At 40.8% G+C, this 16,844-nt stretch overlaps 1 protein-coding gene across 1 annotated transcript; it reads right to left on the minus strand.

The window, feature by feature from the left end:
• Window positions 1–10,144: 10,144 nt before the first annotated feature.
• LOC143891449 (polyubiquitin-like) lies at window positions 10,145–15,857 on the minus strand. The gene is made up of 2 exons (XM_077396021.1): window positions 15,650–15,857; window positions 10,145–11,238 (listed from the first exon to the last, which is right to left on the minus strand). Exons 1-2 carry the CDS (start codon window positions 15,716–15,718, stop codon window positions 10,288–10,290), a joined length of 1,020 nt encoding a protein of 339 aa, XP_077252136.1. The 5' UTR covers window positions 15,719–15,857; the 3' UTR covers window positions 10,145–10,287.
• Between the last annotated feature and the right edge of the window lie 987 nt (window positions 15,858–16,844).

The following is a 16,844-nucleotide window of genomic DNA, read 5'->3' on the forward strand; positions in this document are numbered from 1 at the left end:
CAACATACATCTCATGCATGTTCCACCATCAACAATAAACAATTGATCATGCAATCATATTGATTATTTAATAATCAGAATTATTAAAAAACATTTTAGATTGCTTTTAGGATCCATCAGTGGCTGGAGAAATAAGAAAACCTCAAGAATCGGACAGTGCACAAGTCTGCACTTTTTCCATTTATGGGCTGATCTTGTTTCTACCATAAACTTTGACCCGGCTGATGGATTTTGGCATTATTGGGATCATTGGATTTCTAACAATATATAAAATTCCATGATTCCAGTAGATCACCAAAATTCCATCGTGCAAGAATCAAAGATCTACTTTGAGCCAATGTTTCTAAAACATGCACTGTCTTGATGTTCCGCAACCTCGGATAGCCGGGAATGGGCTCCGGGCTCATCGGTAAAAACCATGATCTATCTTTGGTTGCTGGAACATTCCATCTAAGTAACTAAGGGCTCTGATACCACTGTAAGGCGGCAGCCGGTCGAAGAGGTGCAACGGAAGCCTTAAAACCAGTAAAACAAAAATTTCGGCCTAAATCCCGCAATCCCACGGACCTAGTTACTAGATGCTATTGGTTAGGAATAAAAATTTAGAAGTATAAGAATACTTTACAAAGGTGTTGTGATTGCCCAACCGACAATCTCTACAAGATTCACTCCTTGCTTGGTCGGCTCACCCTTCTCAAATGTGCGGACTCCGGAGGTTGAATTTGCGGATTCCCGGTTATTGATCGGACTTAAGGAGGGATGGAGAACTCTTCTCCGCTTCTTCTAAAAACAATTTTCAGCAGCCATGCTTTTTTTTTGCTGCAAAACTATTGCTTGTTTAAGAAGGCAAGAGGCACTTCCATAAAATAATCAATGGGGTGGTTGTTGTTGTGTCGGTCACCATAAAATATGTAGAGATAACATAAAATATCCATGGAGAGATAACATAAAATATCCATGGTTGCTATCCAGTGACGACTCAAAAAATCTTCAAAGTCTATAACCGATTGTCCCATTTATTAATATTTTGTACTTGTGTGTGTGTGTGCACCATATGATTTGGTGCTCCTCCTCCCTATATCTCATATAGGTGATCATATCCGTCCGTTCAAAAGATAAAATCTAGATCCCGGATCATCCAACGATCCTTATGGGACAAGCAAGTAATGAGTGGGATCGACGCAGGGATCCGACGGCCTATCCTGCGGAACCCATGACGGGCCCCATTGCGACTATGCCATGTAGTAACCACGGTCGCACTTAGGTAAGTGGCCCCCACCAGGACATTACCCTGAAGATGACCGTCAGATCATCTAATACCCATAATCGTATCATATACGTATGTCCTACCTCAACTCTTCATTTACTGGGTTGGGCACTACGGGGGGTGGACACTTAGTACCCCTTGGGCCCACCCAATGGTATACCTTTCAGTCTAGTAGCTCGGGCCCACAAATGCATTTGTAAATTCTTCCGAAAATATATCTTATATAATTTGAAAACATTTTGACAAACTATTTATCAAATCACCTGGCCAGGTATTTTCAGAGGCATAAACTAAGACTGAAACTGTAAATAACTTTCCTCTAATTAAAGAGGTAGAGGATTCCTTGTTGGGTATCCCTATTGACCTCGAGGGTCATCCTATGACTCAGCACTATCCGTAAGAAATCCCTAACCAGGAACTACTTTGAGATAGACCAAAGTCACAGAGTGGGCCCACAGATCAATATGACTCCTCAGGTCGAAGGACATATAAGGGTCCTGTTTGAGTAGAATCGCTTTATCCAATTTTCTGTCCACAAGCTATTTTAGAAAAGATCCTATTCAGTGCATGAACCATTCAAAGCACCCATTCTACCTTGCTTAGGGTCCCCTACCCCAGTGACCGAGATAAGTCACCCCAATTCGTGTATGGAGGCAAGATCTGATGCTGGTTGTGTACAGGAGGAGGTGTCCAGCCTCAACCCCAACCAGGAACCTTTTAGGTCTGCAAAGGAAACGGAGTGTCATATCTCCCCGCTCCATAGGATCTGTGAATCCATGAGCATGACACCTCCTACGATGCTACCTAAGGACAAATGTGTGTTAATGAGCCCGTCACACACATTCCAATATAAGTACCCATGGATGTCATGAAATGATGATATTATTAATAAATATGACTCAATGCATCAAACACTGGCTTTTAGGGCATACATTCTAACAATCTCCCACTTGCACTCAAAGGCAGTTGTGTATGTATCTTAGACCCATACCCTCTAGGTGCTTCTCAAACACTCTTTGTGTGAGGGCCTTGGTCAAGGGATCCGCCATGTTATCCGCTGAAGCTATCTTCTCAATGGCTACATCTCCTCTACTGATTATCTTACGTATCACGTGATACTTCCGAAGGACGTGCTTTGACTTCTGGTGAGATCGGGGTTCCTTTGCTTGTGCTATGGCCCCATTGTTATCACAATACAACATGATGGGCCTCTCAACTGAGGAAACAACTCCAAGTTCACCCAAGAACTTCCGCAGCCATACTGCCTCCTTTGCCGCATCACACGCAGCAATGTACTCCGCTTCAGTTGTGGAATCCGCTGTGGTATCTTGCTTGCAGCTCCTCCAACTTACCGCCCCATTTGCTAAAGTAAACACGAAACCCGAGGAAGATTTCATGTCATCAACATCAGATTGAAAATCTGAGTCGGTATATCCTGAAGCGATCAAATCATTCCCACCATAGACTAAACAAGAATGCTTTGTCCTCTTGAGGTACTTAAGAATATGTTTCACTGCCGTCCAGTGCTCTAGACCTGGGTCGGCCTGGTATTTGCTAACCACACTCACGGAGTAACAAATATCTGGCCTAGTGCATAGCATGGCATACATCAAACTACCCACAGCTGATGCATAGGGAGTGATGCTCATTTTCTGCTTTTCGTCAGATGTCTTGGGAGACATCTTCTTGGAAAGCTTGACTCCATGCCGAAAAGGTATTAACCCCTGCTTAGAGTCCATCATGCTGAACCGAGCTAATATCTTATCGATATAGCTTTCCTGTGAAAGTCCAAGCAACCTATCCTTCCTGTCCCTAAACACTTTAAGGCTAAGTATATAGGACGCTTCTCCCAAGTCTTTCATGGCAAAGTGGTTGGACAACCATATCTTTGTGCTCGAAAGCATCCCTACATCATTTCCAATGAGTAGTATATCATCAACATATAGTACTAAGAAAGTAACTGCACTCCCACTGACCTTCTTGTATACACAAGCCTCGTCCATGTTTTGAGAGAAGCCAAACTCTTTGACTGCCTCATCAAAACGGAGGTTCCAACTACGAGACGCCTGCTTCAATCCATAAATGGATTTCTGTAGCTTGCACACTTTTCGATTACCATCTCCGGCAGCTTCAAAACCCTCTGGCTGGATCATGTAAATGTCTTCCTGAATGTTTCCATTCAGAAAAGCGGTTTTGACGTCCATCTGCCAGATCTCATAATCATAATATGCTGCTATTGCTAACAATATCCGAATGGACTTTAGCATGGCTACTGGTGAGAAGGTTTCCTCATAGTCAATGCCAGCCTTTTGACTATAGCCCTTCGCCACTAGCCGTGCTTTGAAGGTCTCTACCTTTCCATCCGGGCCCTTCTTCCTCTTATAGATCCATTTGCATCCAATGGGCTTTACACCCTCCAGTTGATCTACTAGAGTCCAAACCCTATTGGAATACATCGAGTCCATTTCAGATTTCATTGCATCTAGCCAATTTTGCGCATCGATGTCTGACATCGCCTCTTGGTAGTTATGGGGATCTATCTCGACTCTATCAGAGACCATACTGTAAACTTCTCCAAGATGGATAAATCTACTAGGTAGCCTGATCTCCCTCGTACTACGTCGGAGTGTCGGAATAGGTAATGTGGGTTCCTGCTCAGTGTCCTCATGTGTTATTTCTATTGGATTATCAGAATGCTCTTCCAAGGCAATCCTATCCCTATTTCCTGTATTTAGGAGGAACTCTTCCTCGAGGAATACGGCATTTCGGCTTACAAAACAAGTTTGTTCGCTTGGGTTATAAAATAAATAACCCTTCGTCTCTTTGGGATACCCAATAAATACACACCTATAGGTCCTAGTTTCCAACTTATCAGTGCCTATCTTTTTCACATAGGCAGGACATCCCCATATCTTTATATGATTCAATGAGGGTTTCCTACCCGCCCATATCTCATACGGAATGGTCGGCACTGACTTTGAAGGAACTCGGTTGAGGACATAGAGCGCTGTTTCTAAGGCATAGCCCTAAAGAAACAATGGTGTGCTAGCGAAGCTCATCATACTCCGAACCATATCTAACAAGGTTCGATTCCTCCTTTCTGCAACACCGTTATGCTGTGGTGTTGCAGGTGGAGTCCACTGAGAGATTATTCCACTTTCTCGCAGGTAGTCCCTAAACTCGGTAGAGAGGTATTCTCCGCCCCTATCAGAGCGAAGAGCCTTAATGGTTTTACCCAATTGGTTCTCTACTTCATTCTTGAACTCCTTGAACTTTTCAAGGGTCTCAGACTTACGTCGCATTAGGTATAGGTATCCATACCTAGAATGGTCATCCGTAAATGTCACGAAATAGATAAAACCACCTCTCGTCTCATGAGAAAAGGGTCCACATACGTCAGTGTGAATCAACTCCAATAAATCTCTAGTTCTTCCACTCTTGCTCTTAAAGGGAACCTTGGTCATTTTACCTTGCAGACACGGTTCACAAGTTGGGAAGGGCTCCACTTGGATTGAATCCAATGGGCCATCCTTAACCAACTTAGTGATCCGCTCTAGGTTAATGTGACCTAGTCGAAGATGCCAAAGATAGGTCGGATTAGCAGTGTTCCTAACCCTTTTTAGAGTTTTGGTATTTGCAACCGCTATACTCTCAGTGAAGTTAACATTCTCTAAGGCATTTAGTATATATAGACCATCAATTATTGTACCTTCAGTTATCAAGGAATTTCCATTCTTTATTAAAACATTTTTATTAAAAAACACAGAGTATCCATCTGAAATCAACTTAGAAACAGAAATCAAGTTTCTCCTGATCGAAGGTACATAAAGACAGTCATTAAGAAGTAAACTACTACCACTAGAGAATGATAACTTAAAATCTCCTACAGCCTGGACTGCAACTGTTGCATCCGTTCCGACTTGTAGGTACAGCTCGCCATCAGTCAGCCTTGTAGTTTCCCTGAATCCCTGCAACATATTGCAGATGTGTGAGGTCGCACCAGTATCCACACACCATGAGAAAACAGGACCAATCATATTGGTTTCAGCAACGAAACTTTCAAACTTACCTTCTGAAGGTTTGCCCTTCTTCAGGCTCTCCAGGTATGACCTGCAGTTTCGCTTCCAGTGCCCTGTCTTACCGCAGTGGAAGCATCCATCGTTGCCTTGTGACTTTTTCTTCTTAAAGCCACCCTTGTTCTTGACCACTTTAGGAGTATGTTTCTTGGAACCCATGCCTTTCTTCTTATTACCCTTGCCTTTTGGCTTGGGCGCCTTGGGAACATTTCCCTCGACAACGAAGGCTGATTTCCGGTTCCTTTTAAGGAGATCCTCTGCCGACTGAAGCATGTTCAGTAATTCTGACAATGTAACCTCCAACTTGTTCATGTTGTAATTCAACACAAACGTATCAAAGGGTTGAGGAAGGGATGCCAGAATTATGTCTATTTGGGACTCGGCATCAAAGAAGGCACCCAACACATCAAGCTCATTTAGGAAACCCATCATCTTGAATCATATAAAGATATGGGGATGTCCTGCCCATGTGAAAAAGATAGGCACTGATAAGTTGGAAACTAGGACCTATAGGTGTGTATTTATTGGGTATCCCAAAGAGACGAAGGGTTATTTATTTTATAACCCAAGCGAACAAACTTGTTTTGTAAGCCGAAATGCCGTATTCCTCGAGGAAGAGTTCCTCCTAAATACAGGAAATAGGGATATGATTGCCTTGGAAGAGCATTCTGATAATCCAATAGAAATAACACATGAGGACACTGAGCAGGAACCCACATTACCTATTCCGACACTCCGACGTAGTACGAGGGAGATCAGGCTACCTAGTAGATTTATCCATCTTGGAGAAGTTTACAGTATGGTCTCTGATAGAGTCGAGATAGATCCCCATAACTACCAAGAGGCGATGTCAGACATCGATGCGCAAAATTGGCTAGATGCAATGAAATCTGAAATGGACTCGATGTATTCCAATAGGGTTTGGACTCTAGTAGATCAACTGGAGGGTGTAAAGCCCATTGGATGCAAATGGATCTATAAGAGGAAGAAGGGCCCGGATGGAAAGGTAGAGACCTTCAAAGCACGGCTAGTGGCGAAGGGCTATAGTCAAAAGGCTGGCATTGACTATGAGGAAACCTTCTCACCAGTAGCCATGCTAAAGTCCATTCGGATATTGTTAGCAATAGCAGCATATTATGATTATGAGATCTGGCAGATGGACGTCAAAACCGCTTTTCTGAATGGAAACATTCAGGAAGACATTTACATGATCCAGCCAGAGGGTTTTGAAGCTGCCGGAGATGGTAATCGAAAAGTGTGCAAGCTACAGAAATCCATTTATGGATTGAAGCAGGCGTCTCGTAGTTGGAACCTCCGTTTTGATGAGGCAGTCAAAGAGTTTGGCTTCTCTCAAAACATGGACGAGGCTTGTGTATACAAGAAGGTCAGTGGGAGTGCAGTTACTTTCTTAGTACTATATGTTGATGATATACTACTCATTGGAAATGATGTAGGGATGCTTTCGAGCACAAAGATATGGTTGTCCAACCACTTTGCCATGAAAGACTTGGGAGAAGCGTCCTATATACTTGGCCTTAAAGTGTTTAGGGACAGGAAGGATAGGTTGCTTGGACTTTCACAGGAAAGCTATATCGATAAGATATTAGCTCGGTTCAGCATGATGGACTCTAAGCAGGGGTTAATACCTTTTCGGCATGGAGTCAAGCTTTCCAAGAAGATGTCTCCCAAGACATCTGACGAAAAGCAGAAAATGAGCATCACTCCCTATGCATCAGCTGTGGGTAGTTTGATGTATGCCATGCTATGCACTAGGCCAGATATTTGTTACTCCGTGAGTGTGGTTAGCAAATACCAGGCCGACCCAGGTCTAGAGCACTGGACGGCAGTGAAACATATTCTTAAGTACCTCAAGAGGACAAAGCATTCTTGTTTAGTCTATGGTGGGAATGATTTGATCGTTTCAGGATATACCGACTCAGATTTTCAATCTGATGTTGATGACATGAAATCTTCCTCGGGTTTCGTGTTTACTTTAGCAAATGGGGCGGTAAGTTGGAGGAGCTGCAAGCAAGATACCACAGCGGATTCCACAACTGAAGCGGAGTACATTGCTGCGTGTGATGCGGCAAAGGAGGCAGTATGGCTGCGGAAGTTCTTGGGTGAACTTGGAGTTGTTTCCTCAGTTGAGAGGCCCATCATGTTGTATTGTGATAACAATGGGGCCATAGCACAAGCAAAGGAACCCCGATCTCACCAGAAGTCAAAGCACGTCCTTCGGAAGTATCACGTGATACGTGAGATCATCAGTAGAGGAGATGTAGCCATTGAGAAGATAGCTTCAACGGATAACATGGCGGATCCCTTGACCAAGGCCCTCACACAAAGAGTGTTTGAGAAGCACCTAGAGGGTATGGGTCTAAGATACATGCACAACTGGTTTTGAGTGCAAGTGGGAGATTGTTAGAATGTATGCCCTAAAAGCCAGTGTTTGATGCATTGAGTCATATTTATTAATAATATCATCATTTCATGACATCCATGGATACTTATATTGGAATGTGTGTGACGGGCTCATTAACACACATTTGTCCTTAGGTAGCATCGTAGGAGGTGTCATGCTCATGGATTCACAGATCCTATGGAGCGGGGAGATATGACACTCCGTTTTCTTTGCAGACCTAAAAGGTTCCTGGTTGGGGTTGAGGCTGGACACCTCCTCCTGTACACAACCAGCATCAGATCTTGCCTCCATACACGAATTGGGGTGACTTATCTCGGTCACTGGGGTAGGGGACCCTAAGCAAGGTAGAATGGGTGCTTTGAATGGTTCATGCACTGAATAGGATCTTTTCTAGAATAGCTTGTGGACAGAAAATTGGATAAAGCGATTCTACTCAAACAGGACCCTTATATGTCCTTCGACCTGAGGAGTCATATTGATCTGTGGGCCCACTCTGTGACTTTGGTCTATCTCAAAGTAGTTCCTGGTTAGGGATTTCTTACGGATAGTGCTGGGTCATAGGATGACCCTCGAGGTCAATAGGGATACCCAACAAGAAATCCTCTACCTCTTTAATTAGAGGAAAGTCATTTACAGTTTCAGTCTTAGTTTATGCCTCTGAAAATACCTGGGCAGGTGATTTGATAAATAGTTTGTCAAAATGTTTTCAAATTATATAAGATATATTTTCGGAAGAATTTACAAATGCATTTGTGGGCCCGAGCTACTAGACTGAAAGGTATACCATTGGGTGGGCCCAAGGGGTACTAAGTGTCCACCCCCCGTAGTGCCCAACCCAGTAAATGAAGAGTTGAGGTAGGACATACGTATATGATACGATTATGGGTATTAGATGATCTGACGGTCATCTTCAGGGTAATGTCCTGGTGGGGGCCACTTACCTAAGTGCGACCGTGGTTACTACATGGCATAGTCGCAGTGGGGCCCATCATGGGTTCCGCAGGATAGGCCGTCGGATCCCTGCGTCGATCCCACTCATTACTTGCTTGTCCCATAAGGATCGTTGGATGATCCGGGATCTAGATTTTATCTTTTGAACGGACGGATATGATCACCTATATGAGATATAGGGAGGAGGAGCACCAAATCATATGGTGCACACACACACACAAGTACAAAATATTAATAAATGGGACAATCGGTTATAGACTTTGAAGATTTTTTGAGTCGTCACTGGATAGCAACCATGGATATTTTATGTTATCTCTCCATGGATATTTTATGTTATCTCTACATATTTTGTGGTGACCGACACAACAACAACCACCCCATTGATTATTTTATGGAAGTGCCTCTTGCCTTCTTAAACAAGCAATAGTTTTGCAGCAAAAAGTAATGTATGGCTGCTGAAAATTGTTTTTAGAAGAAGCGGAGAAGAGTTCTCCATCCCTCCTTAAGTCCGATCAATAACCGGGAATCCGCCAATTCAACTTCCGGAGTCCGCACCTTTGAGAAGGGTGAGCCGACCAAGCAAGGAGTGAATCTTGCAGAGATTGTCGGTTGGGCAATCACAACACCTTTGTAAAGTATTCTTATACTTCTAAATTTTTATCCCTAACCAATAGCATCTAGTAACTAGGTCCGTGAGATTGCGGGAATCAGGCCGAAATTTTTGTTTTACTGGTTTTAAGGCTTCCGTTGCGCCTCTTCGACCGGCTCCCGCCTTACAATAGGAGTGGCGGCAGTGGTGGCATGGGGCGTCGACGGCAAATGCCGCAAGGGGAGGCGGGTGCAAAGGATGGGGGCTACAGGGGGCGAGAAACAGGAGAGCCACGCTTGACCCGCATTAGAAGAAGAATGAAAAGGAATGAGTCCTTTTTTCTTTTCTTTTTTCTGCTCTACCTGAATGATGAAGAAGTAAAGGGGTTGCCGACTCGGCCTCAGTCCTGGTCATTTTTCAAAGCTGAGTAGAAGAGTTTTGAAACACTCATATTGATAGCTGGTTGATAATTAAAACAAGGATCGAGAAAAGTGGAGTTTTTATGTTGTGAACTATGTTTACATGTAGACAAAAAACTCCACAGATCAGAGGATTAGGATCATACTATGGAAAAGATTTCTGGGCTAGGATCATATTATGGAGAAGGTTTTTGGCACACTATCAGCCTGGGGCCCAATTTTTGAATGGTTTAGAACACCCAGTAATGTGTGCTCCTCTATTTTTTTATTTCTATACCAGCATGTATATTAAGTTAAACCATATAAAAACTAGAGAAAAGTGTTAAGATAAAACAGAACCAATGGGGAGAAGATATCATCATCTCCCTTAAAAGAATGAAGACATGAATTCTTTGTCACGCACTTTCACCGCACCTTCAGAGTTGTCGGCATTGGTAAGTCGTAATCTGCCAAAGAACCTTCATCCAAAAGCTCTTTTCCATGATAAACAAGCATTTGTCGACTAACTGGAATCCCCACCTGCTGTTGGATATTACTCTTCAACTTCCCTATAGTGTCTGACATCACTGTCCTAACCCAAAAGTTTGTGTACCAGCTTTAATGAATATCTGATTCGCATAATTTGAAGACCACATAACTGCGTGAAGAGTAGAATCCTTCTGGATGCCATAATCTGCGGGAGTTCGACCATACTCGAGCATTTTTCCAGCAAAGATGAGGTGCTGATGAGAGGCTGTCTTCCCCAACTTATTCTGAAACTTGGCAATGACATCGTCGGTGGTGTTGGAGCTCTCCAATTCAAGTGCTACAGTTTTTCCTTTCCATGTCTCGACAAATACCTGCATCACAGGAGGAAGCAAATAGAGTGTGGCTTCTCTTTTGATGTTATATGAGAGCAAAGTGCCGTGATCCTCAAGCTGCTTTTCAGAATGGACAAGCCTCTGCTGGTTAGATGGGATATCAGCCAAGCTCATAATCATGGCCTTGATATCTTGGACAGTATACCATCTTTTAACATCTAGCACAATGCTTTCTCCTGTTGGCATCTTTATGAAAATTTGCATTTCTTCTTCTGTAGGATGGATGATGATATGAAGAGTGGATTGAATTGGGATGTTGTAAGACACCAAAGTCTGGTTGTCCTCAAGTGATTTTCCTGCATAGATGAGTGTCTGTTGCTCTGATGGGATCCCCTCCTTTTCCTGAATCTTGGCCTTGATGTTCTGGATGGTATCACCAGACATCACTACAAGTGTAAGCTTTTTCCCAATCGATGGTATGTTGACAAAAATTTGCATTCCAACAACATCCATATTGAGGATGTTGTCCTTCTGGATGTGACAATCAGCCAATGTTTGGCCGTCTTGGAGGTTATTTCCAGTAAAAAGTAATTCTGCTTGAAGATTTGTTGGAAGGCCCTCCTTCTCACGGACCTTAGCTTTGACATTACGGATTGTGTCGCTGCTCTTAACAATGACAGGAATAGTTTTCTGCACTTTCACAAAGATCCTCAACTGCAACAAAAAAGATATAGAAGAAAACATCATGAATCATTCTTCAAGAATTGGAGAAGGCAACAGAAAAGGTCACTGAATCAATACCATTAGAAGAAGAATATAAACACAATTTCTGTAAAGAATAAATTGATCAGACCAGAAATCATTAGAGCATTTGCAACTCAAATATACACTCATGGACAACAGAACCTGAATAATAGAAGAATTGGAGCACCCTTTCTATTTTATTTCCTGCATAGGGACCCAGCAAATCAACAAACACATCTACGGTGCGGAGTGCAAACACAAATAGAATTCAAAGCCAGAAGAACATAAAAGGAAAACCATGTAATTTCTTGTTGAATTCTACTAACCAATTAAACACAATTTCATGGAAAGAATCAATTGATCAGACCAGAAGTCCTTAGAGCAACTGCAACTCAAATATACCATCATGGACAACAGAACCTGAATATTAGAAGTTTTTTTTGAAAAGTATTAAAGAGCAATTTTAACAACAAATTATATTTTTTAAAAAGGTGGTGGTTAGATTGACTCCAGCTCTGAGTGCGTGTTGGGACCCAGGTGCACCAACTCGTTGTCCTTCCACTGTTGAGAGCGGGAGGTTTTCACTGCTCCGTGAAGCCAGACTGGTGCATTACCCTCCACTGTAGGATACACATGGCTCAAGCCTTCGCCCGAGTCACATGACTCAACTACCCAACTTGGAACGGGCGAGATATAAAAGGGAAACCATGTAATTTCTGGTTCAAATCTACTCACCAATGAGCACAAGATATAGCGCTATTTTCGCATAACTTAAGAATGAACGATACAAGCAAATCAAAAAACACATCTACGGGGCGGAGTGCAATATAAAAGCAAAACCATGTAATTTCTAGTTCAGTTCTACTCACCAATCAGCACAAGATATAGCACGATTTCGTATAAATTAAGAATGAACCTAAGATTTGTGGACACAGACATGAGTGTCGCGAGCGTTGGGCACGGAAAACCTCCAAAATTTAGAAATGGGGACACGGCTAAAACATAAAGAATATATCATCATGATTTGTGGACACGGATTTGTGTGTCGTGTTTCGACACTGATACAAGGTGTCTTGACATGGCAACCTCTAAATATCTAGAAATTGTGACATGTCCATACACATACATACCTATAAAATTATTGATTACTATCATAATTTGTGATGTAGTCCAAAAATCCGGACGCTATTCGTTGCGCAGCAACGGATGCAAAAAGATAAAATAAAGAATAAAAAGAGGCCCTTCGACCACCGTCGTAAGAAATAAAAATACTCCGATCATCGTCGAAAGGGATGAGATTTACTTCGATCCCATCGAAGTCGAGTCTCTCAGAGCGAAACTAGAAAATATTTCTGCAGGTGCTAATCCAAGCAACCAAAAGTTCTAAAAGAACTCGAAAGCCTAGAGGCAAAGTTTCATTCAACAATCAAAAGAAGTCCCTTGCATTGCTTTCATAACTCTATTTGTAATAAAAGAAACCATAAAATCTAACTTAAGGCCTAAGCAACTAATCTTATCCTTCCATCTAAAATAACATAAATAAAACCTAAAACTTGACTAAAACTTATCTAAAATAGTAATCCCGTAATAGACACTTACCATATCCTAAAAGCGCTCATAACTTTCTCAAATCATGTCCAAATCGAGCTATCTTGGGCTCATTAGATAGGTAATCGAAAAATCTTTCTAATAATATTAAAATAATACCAAACGGATGAGATTTGATGCCTAAAAAATAGGCTACAAATAAAATGACAAAAATGCAAATTAAAAAATAAAAACTTGTTCCACGCCAACGGACCAAACTATTCGTGGTGATTTTTGTCCGCATCAATTTGCAACAATATAAATAAGGTATTCACTTAACAAACTAATAAATCTTAAGATTAAACAACTATAATCTAAAACAAACATGAGATAATCAAATAAAAACACATTCATCAATTTAATCTAGTTCTCTTCAGTCTCTAATATGCAGCGAGAAAGGAAGACCAATACGATACACTAAATATAACATTGGATTAAGTGTTTGTTTAGGGTTTTAGGTTTAAGGGAGGGGATATAACAATAAATATTAATTAAATAAGAGCTAAAAAGAGTTTTTAATAAAAGAATAAATAATAATAAAGAGATAAATACAATATTCATTAATAAAACATAATGTCACACTTGACATGGTACAAAAATGTGGACACACCCACATTAAGCCTGACACTTCCAGCAAACATTTAAAAGAGTGTGTCGTGTCGGACACAGCAGGACACGTGTGTCATCAATAAATTTAAAGTATCGGCTAAATCATAGGAATGAACTAATTAAGGGAAAATGAGTAGTTCAATTTTTGCCTTGAACGTTAAAATTGTTAAAACACAAACTTTTGTTATGAATATCTGATCACGACAAGGTAATCCAGAGCATATGTGTGATGTAACAAAATTATTTAGATCATCTCCTCATGCCCACATATGATAATTTCGTCGTTAAAGATATGGCTGTAAATAACCAAAAAAAAATAAAAAAATCATACAAGGGAAACGGAAAATAAAAACTGGAAATAGAGAATGAGACAACAGGAGTACAAGAAGATGATATTCAAGGCAAACTGAAACAAAACAAAATAATTCCCAGCGTCAATCATTGACACAAGTGAATATAAACGCTTTACCATGGCCGAGTTCTCACCCAAGTTAATGAAAAATTGACTACCGATTATACTCCTTTATACCTAGGCTGAGTTCTCGTCCAAATCCGAGCTTTTCAGTATTATATGGTTGAAAGGTCCAACCTGTATCCCTTAAATTAGGTGATCACATTATTAGGATCACTTTGGTTCAGCAAAAACTCTTTGGAAGAAAAAGTTGGGAAGTGTCTAAAGAAAACAAAGTTTCAACATGAGATCTTTTGGATTCCACAAATTCATGCCTGAACTGAACATAGTTTTGGTTTGGTTTGGTCAACCAGATGAACAAAAGACTTGGTAGAGCTATGGTTATCAATGTATGGAAAAGTTGTGCATGAATCATATTGTGCATACTCTCAATCAATACACCCCACAACTGCTACTCAAACAAATACCAAGCCAAATTCCTTTTGAATGCCTTTCTAGATCAGAATTTTTGCAGCCTGCCCATCGTAACACGACACAAATCATTGAAGAAGCTATAAAACCAACAACAATAATAGCATGTCTGAGTCCTATCTCCAATAGAACTATTCAAACCATACGAACGAGGTTCCGTATGAGAAATGGTTCACATTAAGAAGAATAGGAAATCCAAAGGCCTAAAAATTGGGAGCGAAAGATCTCTCCTTTTGGATATTTTGAAAATTGTTAGCCGAGGAGGCAACCCAAAAGAGGAGAGGGATTTGGGAGGGGGGGGATTGAGTTTTTCAAAAACTTTTGCCCTTGTTAAAAAGATTAATTAGAAAATTAAACAAATTACAATTAAAAAAAGGGAAGATAAAAATAATGATGCACACAAAAGAATAGATAAAGAGTAAAGAGAACAGTGCACCCGATATTTTTATAGTAGTTCGGTCAAAACCAGGACCAACATCCACTCCTCGAATATCCCCGTCAAGGCTTCCACTAACCGAACTCCTTACGAGCATAGTCCAAGCCATTTACAAGCTTTTATCCCCAAAGCTTCCTCCCTAGGTGGCTCCACGCCTCGTACACTCGCCAATCTTCAAGGGCCTTCCGGGTGCCCTCAACCATTACACAACAAGGGTCTTCCAACTGCCCTCTACCGATTGCAATGAATGAAAGAAGAAAGAAAGCCTTCACAAAGGCAAATGGCAAAAGAAACAGACAGAGCAACCACCTCAAAGTAAAGATAATATGAACTCTTGGCTAGGTTGTTAAAAACTCTATCATTCCAATCTTAGATAGAATCTTCAACTTGAACACAAACACAATTAGTACAACTAAGTTGCCTATTGAACATTAAGTATAACAATGTATGATTGGTTTTAAATGGTTTAAGATAATCATTTATTTAATATCAATTGGTTTGTTTAAATGGATAGGTTTTTCGTTTAAACTGAACTTTTTAATGCCTATGAAAAATGTAAACAACATGGTTTCATGATTCATATATGAAACTAGTTCATCAAAAGGAGATGGTGGAGAAGAAAGAAAAGGGCCTCGAAACAAAATTAATTCCAGTTAATTCTTATTAGCAAATGAGACATTAGCTAAGTTTGCATATAAGATTATTATATACAAATATGATTAGATGGGTATAAGTTTTAGAGCTATCCAAAAAATAGAACTCCTCCAATATATTTCACTAGCATCTGTAGATAAACACAATGAGTACAAAAAAAGAGGAATTTAGGACTAAAAATCAACATGAGAAGGAAGAAATGAAATAGTTACTTCTTGTTGGTGGGATTCCAATCCATTTGTATAATTTGTAGAGCAAGGCCTCTGAATCCTCCACTCCATCACTCTTTCTCACCTTCTATATGAAAAAATATAAAGCCCAAGATTGGAAAATTAGAGTAAAGAGGATATGGGATTCGAAAAGGTGGCTAAAAGCTTATGAAACTTGGAGACTACACAAAAAAAACTGCGCGGTGACGGGTTGTCTCCCAGAGTTAAAAACTTAAAGAAGTTAGAAAGGACGGCCAAGATCTCATTATTGGATTGTGTAAAGATTTCACCGTTGGATCATTTAATTATATTGGGCAAGTTAGTTAGTAGAGGTAACCTAGATAGGTTAGGAAACTAGATTGGATTAGAATAATTTCTTTTCATAGTTATCTAGAAGATTTGATTCTATGTTTATCCAAAGTGCTCTATATAAACACTCTTTCATTGTTTGTAACTACATAAAAGATTAATAGAAATTTTCCCAAATTTATCAGAGAGAGATAGAGATGAATTAAATGAATGAGACAAAATCTTCTCACAAGTAAGCCTGTGTGGATGATCTCAGCTGCAATGCCCAAAACTTACTGTGCTAGGGACTGTCACTTTATTTTGGTGCTTAATACTTTCTTTTTTGGGATCTGCTAGGTTCCACAGAGGGCATTTCGTAGATGGTTTGTCGCATGTCAGACAAGCCACAAAAGGAGATTTTGTCATCATTTATGAGGTCGCTAGTCTGACATGTGACGAACCATTTGTGAAATGCCCTTTGAGATGGACGTCATCATTCATGAGGTGGCTAGTCTGACATGTGATGAACCATTTGTGAAATGCCCTTTGAGATGGACGTCATCATTCATGAGGTGGCTAGTGTGACACGTGACAAACCATTTCATAGATGGTTTGTCCCATGTCAGACAAGCCACAAAGGGAGATTTTGTCATCATTCATGAGGTCGCTAGTCTGACATGTGACGAACCATTTGTGAAATGCCCTTTGAGATGGACGTCATCATTCATGAGGTGGCTAGTCTGACACATGACAGACCATTTGTGAAATGCCCTCTGCGATGGACACTAGCAAATCCCTTTTTTTTAGTGGGCACATAAAACTCTCTTGTTAGCCGGTATAGTTTGAGAGAAATGATAGAATGAAGGGCGCCCTTGCAAAAATAAGCTTCAAGGGTGCCCCTATTGGTTAA

Source organism: Tasmannia lanceolata, unplaced genomic scaffold (assembly GCF_043159265.1).
Source record: "Tasmannia lanceolata isolate RefF3 unplaced genomic scaffold, GAP_Taslan_0.1 ptg000013l, whole genome shotgun sequence".
Taxonomy (NCBI): Eukaryota; Viridiplantae; Streptophyta; class Magnoliopsida; order Canellales; family Winteraceae; genus Tasmannia; species Tasmannia lanceolata.

Bases quoted from the DNA above. Each gene is read 5' to 3' on its own strand.
- LOC143891449 (XM_077396021.1), bottom strand. From the start codon at position 15,718: ATGGAGTGGAGGATTCAGAGGCCTTGCTCTACAAATTATACAAATGGA. The intron at 11,239-15,649 runs GTAACTATTTCA...TTTTTGTTGCAG, and splicing joins TGGAATCCCACCAACAAGAA to TTGAGGATCTTTGTGAAAGT.